At 43.4% G+C, this 11,447-nt stretch overlaps 1 protein-coding gene across 1 annotated transcript in view; it reads right to left on the bottom strand.

Annotated features, from left to right (window-relative positions):
• tnk1 (tyrosine kinase, non-receptor, 1) overlaps positions 1-11,447 on the bottom strand; it is a 135,611-nt gene that overhangs the window by 68,616 nt on the left and 55,548 nt on the right. The window contains exon 9 of the mRNA XM_084312919.1: positions 6,519-6,613. Coding sequence (XP_084169045.1) covers positions 6,519-6,613 — 95 coding nt within the window. The remainder of the gene's footprint in view (positions 1-6,518; positions 6,614-11,447) is intronic.

The following is an 11,447-nucleotide window of genomic DNA, read 5'->3' as shown; positions in this document are numbered from 1 at the left end:
GAAGTGAGAGAGTAGTGATGAGTGAGAGAGTAGTGATGAAGTGAGAGAGTAGTGATGAAGTGAGAGAGTAGTGATGAAGTGAGAGAGTAGTGATGGAGTGAGAGAGTAGTGATGAAGTGAGAGAGTAGTGATGAGAGTGAGAGAGTAGAGATGAAGTGAGAGAGTAGTGATGGAGTGAGAGAGTAGTGATGGAAGTGAGAGAGTAGTGATGAAGTGAGAGAGTAGAGATGAAGTGAGAGAGTAGTGATGAAGTGAGAGAGTAGTGATGGAGTGAGAGAGTAGTGATGAAGTGAGAGAGTAGTGATGAAGTGAGAGAGTAGAGATGAAGTGAGAGAGTAGTGATGGAGTGAGAGAGTAGTGATGAAGTGAGAGAGTAGTGATGAAGTGAGAGAGTAGTGATGAAGTGAGAGAGTAGTGATGAAGTGAGAGAGTAGTGATGAGTGAGAGAGTAGGATGAAGTGAGAGAGTAGTGATGAAGTGAGAGAGTAGTGATGAAGTGAGAGAGTAGTGATGAAGTGAGAGAGTAGTGATGAAGTGAGAGAGTAGTGATGGAGTGAGAGAGTAGTGATGAAGTGAGAGAGTAGAGATGAAGTGAGAGAGTAGTGATGAAGTGAGAGAGTAGTGATGGAGTGAGAGAGTAGTGATGGAGTGAGAGAGTAGTGATGAGTGAGAGAGTAGTGATGAAGTGAGAGAGTAGAGATGGAGTGAGAGAGTAGTGATGAAGTGAGAGAGTAGAGATGAGAGTGAGAGAGTAGTGATGGAGTGAGAGAGTAGTGATGAAGTGAGAGAGTAGTGATGGAGTGAGAGAGTAGTGATGAAGTGAGAGAGTAGTGATGAAGTGAGAGAGTAGTGATGGAGTGAGAGAGTAGTGATGAAGTGAGAGAGTAGTGATGGAGTGAGAGAGTAGTGATGAGTGAGAGAGTGAGAGAGAGTAGTGATGGAGTGAGAGAGTAGTGATGGAAGTGAGAGAGTAGTGATGAAGTGAGAGAGTAGTGATGAAGTGAGAGAGTAGAGATGAGTGAGAGAGTAGTGATGAGTGAGAGAGTAGTGATGAGTGAGAGAGTAGTGATGGAGTGAGAGAGTAGTGATGGAGTGAGAGAGTAGTGATGAAGTGAGAGAGTAGTGATGAAGTGAGAGAGTAGTGATGAAGTGAGAGTAGTGATGGAGTGAGAGAGTAGTGATGAAGTGAGAGAGTAGTGATGAAGTGAGAGAGTAGTGATGGAGTGAGAGAGTAGTGATGAAGTGAGAGAGTAGTGATGAAGTGAGAGAGTAGTGATGAAGTGAGAGAGTAGTGATGAAGTGAGAGAGTAGTGATGGAGTGAGAGAGTAGTGATGGAGTGAGAGAGTAGTGATGAAGTGAGAGAGTAGTGATGAGAAGTGAGAGAGTAGTGATGAAGTGAGAGAGTAGTGATGAAGTGAGAGAGTAGTGATGAAGTGAGAGAGTAGTGATGGAGTGAGAGAGTAGTGTGATGAGAGTGAGAGTGAGTAGTGATGAGTGAGAGAGTAGTGATGGAGTGAGAGAGTAGTGATGAAGTGAGAGAGTAGATGAGTGAGAGTAGTGAAGTGAGAGAGTAGTGATGGAGTGAGAGAGTAGTGATGGAGTGAGAGAGTAGTGATGGAGTGAGAGAGTAGTGATGGAGTGAGAGAGTAGTGATGGAGTGAGAGAGTAGTGATGAGTGAGAGAGTAGTGATGAAGTGAGAGAGTAGTGATGGAGTGAGAGAGTAGTGATGAAGTGAGAGAGTAGTGATGAAGTGAGAGAGTAGTGATGGAGTGAGAGAGATGTGGAGTGAGAGAGTAGTGATGGAGTGAGAGAGTAGTGATGAAGTGAGAGAGTAGTGATGGAGTGAGAGAGTAGTGATGGAGTGAGAGAGTAGTGATGGAGTGAGAGAGTAGTGATGAGTGAGAGAGTAGAGAGTGAAGTGAGAGAGTAGTGATGGAGTGAGAGAGTAGTGATGGAAGTGAGAGAGTAGTGATGAAGTGAGAGAGTAGTGATGAAGTGAGAGAGTAGTGATGGATTGAGAGAGTAGTGATGAAGTGAGAGAGTAGTGATGGAAGTGAGAGAGTAGTGATGAAGTGAGAGAGTAGTGATGAAGTGAGAGAGTAGTGATGGTGTGAGAGAGTGTGAGTGAGAGTGAGTGAGAGAAGTAGTGATGATGTGAGAGTGAGTGGAGTGAGAGGTAGTGATGGAGTGAGAGTAGTGATGAGTGAGAGAGTATGATGGATGTGAGAGTAGTGTGTGTGTGAGTGAGTAGTGTGGTGAGGAGTGATGAAGTGAGTGAGAGTGAGTGAGAGTAGTGATGGAGTGAGAGAGTAGTGATGGAGTGAGAGAGTAGGTGATGAAGTGAGAGAGTAGTGATGAAGTGAGAGAGTAGTGATGGGTGAGAGAGTAGTGATGAAGTGAGAGAGTAGTGATGAGTGAGAGTAGTGATGTGAGAGAGTAGTGATGAGTGAGTGAGTGAGTGAGAGTGAGAGAGTAGTGAGAGTGAGAGTGTGATGAGTGAGAGAGTGTGAGTGAGTGAGAGTGAGAGTAGTGATGGAGTGAGAGAGTAGAGATGGAGTGAGAGAGTAGTGATGGAGTGTGAGGAGTGAGTGAGTGAGTGGTGAGTGGTGTGTGAGTGTAGTGTGGTGTGTGAGAGTAGTGTGGAGTGAGGGTAGTGTGGAGTGTGTGAGTAGTGATGGGTGTGGTGTAGTGTGGGTGTGAGTGTGTGTGGGTGTGTGTGGTGTGTGGTGGGTGATGGTGTGTGGTGTAGTGATGGAGTGTGGAGTGTGTGGTGAGTGGTAGTGATGGGTGTGAGAGTGTGATGGAGTGAGTGGTTGTGATGGAGTGAGTGTGTGTGGAGGGTGGAGTGAGTGGTGGAGTGGAGGAGTAGTGTTGGAGTGAGAGTGTAGTGATGGTGGAGAGTAGTGTTGGTGGGAGTGTGTGTGTTGTGAGTGGTTGTGGTGGGGTGTGTGAGTGAGAGTGTAGTGATGGAGTGAGAGAGTAGTGATGGAGTGAGAGAGTGGTGATGAGAGTGGTGATGAAGGTACTGACTCCTCGAGGCGCTCCGGCGTGCCCAGCTCCGGTCGGGGTGCACGTCTCCGTGGCCGGTGTGCTGAAGACTGCCCTTCAAGGGTACCGAGATGTGGGCGGAGCCAGGGGGGGCACCAGGGGGGACACCAGGAGGTGCACCAGGAGGTACGCCAGGAGGTGCGCCAGGAGGTGCGCCAGGAGGTACGCCAGGAGCCGGCTTGGGGTCGGCAGGCGGTGGGGCGGCAGGGAAGGAGGGCGCGGCCAGGGTAGCGGGGAACCAGCCCACCGACAGAGTCCTCTGGTTCTGTCCCTTCCATTCGTTCAGCTCCAGGCTGAAACAGGGACACGACAGCTGGGTCAAACACACCGGGTGTGACTGAGGAGGACCACCGCGGTTATAGAGACGACATATTCCGAGGGATATACGCAAAAACTGTTGGACTCTTAGTTGAAGGAACAGCTCCGGTAAGCACAAGCTTCACAGAGGTCTTTCTCTAATATAGACATGTGGCAAACGAACAAAGAATTTTACAGATTTGTTGATTAAATCAACTGAACTGAGAGGATGATGTTAGGAAACCAGAATAATAATTTTAACGTTATATTATTATTAAAATGTATCCACTTTTTCTCCTCTTTTTTCAATTAGTCTCCCATCCCAATTTAGCCATGCCAATTCTCCCCTCCCCTGTCTTGAACGTTGCTCGCATATGCCCCCCACTTGCCGGTAGTAGGGAGGATAGAAGCCTTGCATCACGTGTCCCCTCCGATACACGAGGAGGCAGCCTGTCGCATCTTTTCACCTGCCAGCGCGGACTCTCATTGGCGAGGTGTACCGTGTGGGAGGCTCACACTACCCCACGCTATTTGCCTGTCTCTGCTGTGCAGGCGCCCTGACCGACCTGTAGGAGTCGCTGTCCACAACGTCCAGATTACCACCCATCGATTTCCACCCGCTAACTCTGCCAATTGAGTTAGTATGACGGCTGGCCCAAGCCGGAGGCAATGCCGACAGCCGGAGTCGAACCTGGTGTCTCTTGCGTTGGTGACAAGCGCAATGTCCGCTGCGCCACCCAGTCGCACGTTATATTATTATTATATTCTTTTTTTTACAAAAAAAATTAAATACAAGAACACACTAAGAATAACCAACGACAATGTTTAGGGATGCCATGTCAGAGTAGTTGTACTCCCGTGATTGGTTGAAGATTGGCGAGGCATGCCGAGGCATGATGGGTACTGCAGTAATTACTAGGGATGGGCATCCATTTTCTAATATTCTAATAGTCATTCAATCAAAAAACATTGAATAGTTTATGCAAATATCCTTGTCTATATTTGCATATATTTTCCCTTGTTTTTGCCAGGACCTACAATGTGTAGTGTATTGAGGGGACCCTATTAACTGTTACACCGCTGAACGACCGCTAGTCAGGTAGCACAACAGTCTGTTAGCAGCTGGGAGAACAGAAAAGAAAGATAAGAAAGAGAGGGTGGAGATGTTACCTGGTAGCCACGTTTTGTACGTTTGCCATGTTGTTTCACTAAGTTCACACATTTCAACCATCAGTGATAGAGTAATGTTCAGAATGAATGCTTTTCCTCCCGGAAATACGCTAGCTTGGTGCGCTAGTTGTTAGCAATGACAGCAGCCGGCTAGCTCACTTGTTTTATTGTGTTTATCTCACGTTCGATATTAAAGGTGACATGCATTATAAATGGCTTTTTTTCAGTGTCTAGCATTGTATTATAGCAATAGTAGTTAGTATCAATGTGTCTGTGTCTCTAAATACCATATTGGCGGATTGCTCTCATTCATGTCCGACCATTTCCTGCTCGAGTTAATTAGGTCATTCTGATTTGACTCGCATCGTGACGTAACGAGGCGGGATGGAGCGGATAGTGATCCGATTGGCTCTGTGGTTGTAGCGCATAGTGTAACCCGACACTTCATCAAACGGGGTTTGACAGAGAGCGAGCGAGAGAGAGGGAGAAACAGATAGACCCTCGCGACAGAGAACACATACACACACGCGAGTCGCGCTGTCGTCTCTCTGTCTGTCTCTCTCTCTCCCCCTCTCTATATCTCTCTCTCTCGATTCGGGAGCATAACTAACGCCCCGTCTATGGCTGTAGCGCACAGTGGAAGACTTCCTCAAACGGGAGAGAGAGAAAGAGAAGGGGACCTGCGTATCTCACACATGCAGCTGTATTTACACAACTCTCTCTCTCTCTGCCACTCGCAGACTGTGTGGATGACTGTCACTCAAAGTGCTTATGGGCGCAGTACTTGATTAGAAATATAAAACAATGATTTTTTTTTAATAAAACCTTACAGAGGTGTTCCATAGACTCACAGGAATTGTGTAAAGTTGCCCAAATAGTGCTAGGAATAGCAATGCATGTCCCCTTTAAGTTAAAACAAAACCAGACGTTAACGTGGAAGCTCAGACATTTCAAGCATCAACAATGTAACTTTTGGAATTAATACTTTTATTCCTGGAAATAACGTTAGCCTGCTGCGCACATATCTAGCTGTTAGCGATGACAGCAGTCAGCTAGCTCGCTGGTTTGATAATGTCACATTCGCTATTTAGCGATCTTTGAGTAATCAAATAGTTCCCAGTGACTATCGAATACTGCCCATCCCTGGTAGTTACCATGGTAACGTGTAAAGATAACGACATAAAACACATTCCCTCAAAGATTAAGTTAAAACTTTTTACTTTTATTGGTTGTAATAGTATAAGAATTAAATAAGATATATCTCTGTTAAAGATTATCAACCTACACAATACGTTTGGCCGTGATAATTGTAGTTTTATCATCAGCGGGTGGCTACAGTGTGTGTGTGTGTGGTGTGGGGGGGGGGGGGGGGGGGGGGGTCACAGGGGAACCTCACTCCCCAGGCCCCAAACAAATTAGCCCCAAAGATGGCAGCAGAAATGTGAAAGAGTTAAATGGGGCAGGAATGCAGGTTTGAGAGACGACCTTTTCAAAAGGCCCACATCTGAACTTAACAATGAACCCTTGTGTCCTTCCGTTTCATCTTTTCTTACCCCATCCCCCCCATTTTCTCACCCATGGTCTATAACAGTCTCTTTTCTTACCCCACCCCCCCTTTAACAGTCTCTTCTCTCACCCCACCGCCCTTTAAAAGTCTCTTTTCTTACCCCAGCCCACCTTAACAGTCTCTTCTCTCACCCGCCCCCTTTAACAGTCTCTTTTCTTACCGCACTCCCCCTTTAACAGTCTCTTCTCTCACCCCCCCCCCCCCTCCCTTTAACAGTCTCTTTTCTTACCCCACCCCCCCTTTAACAGTCTCTTCTCTCACCACCCCCCCCCTCCCCTTTAACAGTCTCTTCTCTCACCCCACCCCCCCTTTAACAGTCTCTTCTCTCACCACCCCCCCCCTCCCCTTTAACAGTCTCTTTTCTTACCCCACCCCCCCTTTAACAGTCTCTTCTCTCACCACCCCCCCCTCCCATTAACAGTCTCTTCTCTCACCCATGGTCTATAACGGTCACCAGGTCGCTGGGCAGCAGGGTGAGTTTTCTGTGTTCAGCAAAGTCCCTGGTTGCTCGTACCTCCATCGGCTGAGCCTGGAGAAGTGGACGGACACATAAAGAGAGTAGAGAAGCAAGGAGAGAGAGAAGATTAAAAAAGATTAAAAAAAAAAATATATATACACTGGAGAATAAGCATTCTTTGGTGTTTAAATGTTGCGCCTTATTTTTTCCAAGCAAAAATCCGCCAACAAGGACACAGTATGATAAATGCGAAGCTACCTGATGTTATGGATCAGGGCAGGCTACATAATATTTTTGTCTTCCACAATAGTCACCCTGTCAGATCATGCTGTGGTAAAAGCTTGTAGTGTACTACTACACTACGTGTTTGTCCCGGACAGATCACTGCATGCCGCTGTGGCTTGTATTTTTTTTCTCTCTGGTCAGCTGTGATGATGCTAAAGTCGAGAGAGACAAAAAGTCAAATCGTTGTGGGTGTAACCTGGTGTAACCCGAGTGCCCCCTACTGGTTGAGTATTGTTAATACCCGGTAACTACCTGGCCATCGCCTTGCCGACAGTATGTTTTGCGTGTATGTATCAGTGGAGGCTGCTGACCAAATTTTTAGGTGAAGCACAAATTATTATATTATATTTATATTATATATTAAATAATATTTTTAAAACATCCCCCACTGTGTGTCAGTGGTCAGTGGACACAGATGAAAACATATTAACATTAGGTGACAGCGGACCTGACCAGATGAAAACATATTAGGTGACAGCGCACCTGACCAGATGAAATCATATTAGGTGACAGCGCACCTGATCAGATCAAAACATTTTAGGTGACAGCGCACCTGACCAGATCAAAACATATTAGGTGAAGGTGACAAGGAAGCCACAGACTCATACCCCCCCGACACTCAACTAACCGCCTCGGACAGTCCTTCATACCAGTGGCCATCAGGCTCCACAACAGTGGGCAGCGACTGCTGCCAGACATCGACCTAGAACTAATAGGAACTCAAGTAGGACAATAACACTACCTTATGCATACTGCACCTTATGTGGATACTGTGATACTGTGAATAATGAATAATGTATATTTCAGTTAGTTAGATAGTAAATTATATTGACCTATTTGTTTACACTGCTTGTGTTGTTTTCACTACCTGTACCCCCCCCCCCCCCTTCCCCCATGCTGCTATGATGCCTGAATTTCCCCAAGGGGATCAATAAAGGAATATCTTATCTTATCTTAAAAGGAAAGATGAAATTACCTACCTGGGTTCCATCCTATAGAGGCAAATCTTTCCTGTGACAAAATGGGATCCAATGTAATAAAACTAAGTCAACCAACGAACTAGATTCCTGTACCGGATCTCCTCTCTGGTAAACAAGAATACCTTGAAGACTCTAACAGGAGCACTCATTCAAGGGTACTACGACTATGCTTGCACCTCATGGTACCAAAGCACCTCAAAGGCACTAAAAACAAGATTACAAACATCACAAAACAAACTGGTCAGACTACTGCTTGACCTTACTCCTAAAACCCACCTCACCCCTGTCCACTTTGACAACCTAGGATGGCTTAGAGTAGACGACAGAGTACAGCAACTTGCAATGGGCCTGGTCTACAAGATACACTACACCACTAAGATACCCATGTGCATGTCTAAATACTTCCCAAAGGTCAGTGAATACCCCGACCACAACACCAGAGGGAGTTCCACAAATCATGTTCAACCCAGATAAAATAATAAAAAAAAAAAAAAAAAAAAAAAACGTTTTTTTTTAATAAAAGAAAATAGTCATAACTTAGAAATTAGATTGCATAGGTCTATGAATTGATATCACGATTCTGTTTCAATTAATTGCCCAGCCCTACAGTGTGTACAGTAAGTTAGCTTGGTGATTATCATTGTGATGTAGGCTAAGCTGCCTAGCTACTGTTAGCATACAAGCACTGTAGCCTATACTTACTTTTTCATCCACAACGTTTTTTCTGATCCAGATGCATAAATCCACTTCTTCATGTTGCTCAGTTGCTGGTTTATACTTCGGTCCTAATGTTGGCGCAAAGTTTAATTTAGCCTGACTTGTTATAGCTGTACAGCTTACTAACTACTAAACAACAACTTTCTCATAGTCTCAACTTTCACATAGTCAAAATGGGTCCAGCTGCATGTGAGGAGGATAGGTTTAGCTCGGGCCAATCTCAAGTTTCTCAAGTTTCTTTATTAGTTGTCATACAGAAGTACAGAATACTTTTATACAAAATGCTTCTTTATGTTACATTTTGTATAAAAGTATTCTGTACTTCTGTATGACAACTAATAAAGAAACTTGAGAAACTTGAGATTGGCCCGAGCTAAACCTATCCTCCTCACATGCAGCTGGACCCATTTTGACTTTGCAATGCAGAAATCTCTGATTGGATTTGCAAGGCTGCCAATCATATTCAACCTCCGTGTATTGGATGTCAAGGGCTGTCAATCAATCAATCCTCCATTCAATGGCAAGAGTTTAACTGCACAGACCGTTCTTAGATGAAGTTAATAGCCTATTTTGATTCGCTGTTATTTATTATTTATTTAACAATGGGTCACACCTGTGAAGTTTTCTTCACGAATAATTACTGCAGGCAATACTGCAGTGCAGGCCTGCTCAGAGCTGTCAATTTTGGCCATTTTTGAAGAAAAAAAAATTCACTGGCATTTTTTTTTACAGAGGAAAACATTTATAATAAAAAAAATTATAATAATAATTAAAAAAAAATATATATATATAGTTTTTTTTTTTTTTTTTTTTTTTTTATATATATAGGTATATGTAAATTAATAATAATTATGAATTATGAGTGAATTTGTGTTTCACGTGTTGTCATAGAGAAACCTCCACTGGTATGTATCTATATATATATATTGCATGTATAAGATATTCCTTTAAATGGTAAATGGGTGCCTTTATATAGCAGGTTTTATCCAAAGCGCTTTACAATTTTTTCCTCACATTTTACCCACTCACTCACACTTTCACACACTGACGGCGGAGGCAACCATGTAAGGTGCCGACCTGCTCATCGGGAGCAGTTAGGGGTTAAGTGTCTTGCTCAAGAAGGACACTTCGACACGCTGCCTGGGAGGAGTGGGAATCGAACCAGGAACCTACGGATTACCAGACGACTGCTCTACCTCCCGAGCCACTGTCGCACTTTTATTGATCCCCTTGGGGGAAATTCAGGCGCCATAGTGTGGGGGGGGGGGGGGGGGGGGGGGGCGGGGGGTAGTACAGGTATGGGCATGGTAATAGTAGAAGACATAAATATAGGCTATCAAATTATAGTACAGATAAGAATAAGCAGTGTAAACAATATAATTAGGAATATAAGCATATGAACAATGTTTTGCATTTATGTATATGTATGTATGTATGTATTGCATGTATGTGTGTATATGTTTTTTTTTATATAACTCTTTATTTTTAAATTTAAAATTTTTACATAAGCATATACAATTCACAATAATAATATGACAACCACCACCACAGGACAGACAGGACAAACAGGACAAGACAACGTTGTATGGTGGGGGGGGGGGGTGGGGGAGCTGTATTTGCTCTTGATATGTCAGGTCTGTTTTGATTGTGTCATGGCAGTCTTTAACCGTCTGACGGCTCATATGTTGTCCATTTCGACCAGCGTCTGACGTATGTCTCGACCTTCAATCTCAGCAGGAATGTAATTTTTTCCATATCGCTTATCTCCTCCACTATTCCCCTCCATGTCTCTTTGTCTGGAGCGGCTTCTTTGAGCCAGCTCCTTGTGATGGCCTTCTTACCAGCTATTGTCATGATTTTGAACAGGTACAAGTCTTCATTGTGTATGGTCTCCTCTGTGATCAAACCCAGGTAGAATATTGCGTGACTCACTTGATCACAAAGTTTGCCTACTTTAATTAAGTGTCTCGAAAAAAAGCGAATAACAAGCTGCAATAATAATAATAAAAAAAAGAACAGTAAGATGGTCGTGATAATAATAATGACAATAATAATAACACTAAGCAAAACACGTTACATTAAAGTATGTTGCGTGACTCACTTGATAGAGTTTGCATACTTTAATTAAGTGTCTCGAAAAAAGCTAATAACAAGCTGCAATAATAATAATAATAAAAAAAGGACAGTAGTGAAGATGATCATGATAATGATAATAATAATGACAATAATAACAACACTAAACAAAACCCGCTATATTAAAGTATGGCAGGAGGCTTGACGAGCGAAACTAAACCAATACAGCTGCACTGTATTAATCAACAAGCTACTGCACAGCATAACCAAATTGACTGCTCTAATTCAACACAGTAGATCATTAATTAAATATATTAATATAAATATTCAGTAGGCTCCTATGCAGTTCTTTAGTGATCGATTATCCTCCAATAATAGTAGGCATAGCATTGGTGAAATAATAATAATGAAGTAAATAGAAAAAAACAGTTCAAATGTTCCTAGAGATACATAACCAATTGACTGCTCTAATTCAACACCGTAGATCATTAATTAAATATAAATATTCAGTAGGCTATGCAGTTCTTTTAGTGATAGATTATCCTCCAATAATAGTAGGCAAATGCCTATGGGTGGAAAAAAAATTAAGTAAAGAGATAGAAGTTCAAATGTTCATAGAACAGTCACTTATCTTGATCCGTTGGTTGTCATCTTAGTGGTCAACAGTTGCTGGGCCCTTTTATTCGTTTTCTGATGAAGATTGTTCTGCTTGAGAAACAAATCAGCGTCCTCTTTTGAATGACACATCACCTGCTTCCCTTTGAAGTCGATCTGTAATGATGTGGGCCAGCGCATTCTAGAGACAATGCCATTGTCTTGTAGGGCGATTTTGGCCTCGAGAAACATCTCCT

This window comes from Notolepis coatsorum, assembly GCF_963971535.1.
Source record: "Notolepis coatsorum genome assembly, chromosome: 4".
Lineage (NCBI taxonomy): Eukaryota > Metazoa > Chordata > Actinopteri > Aulopiformes > Paralepididae > Notolepis > Notolepis coatsorum.
The sequence above is the reverse complement of the archived record's forward strand: the minus strand, read 5'-3'. Positions and strand labels throughout refer to the sequence as shown.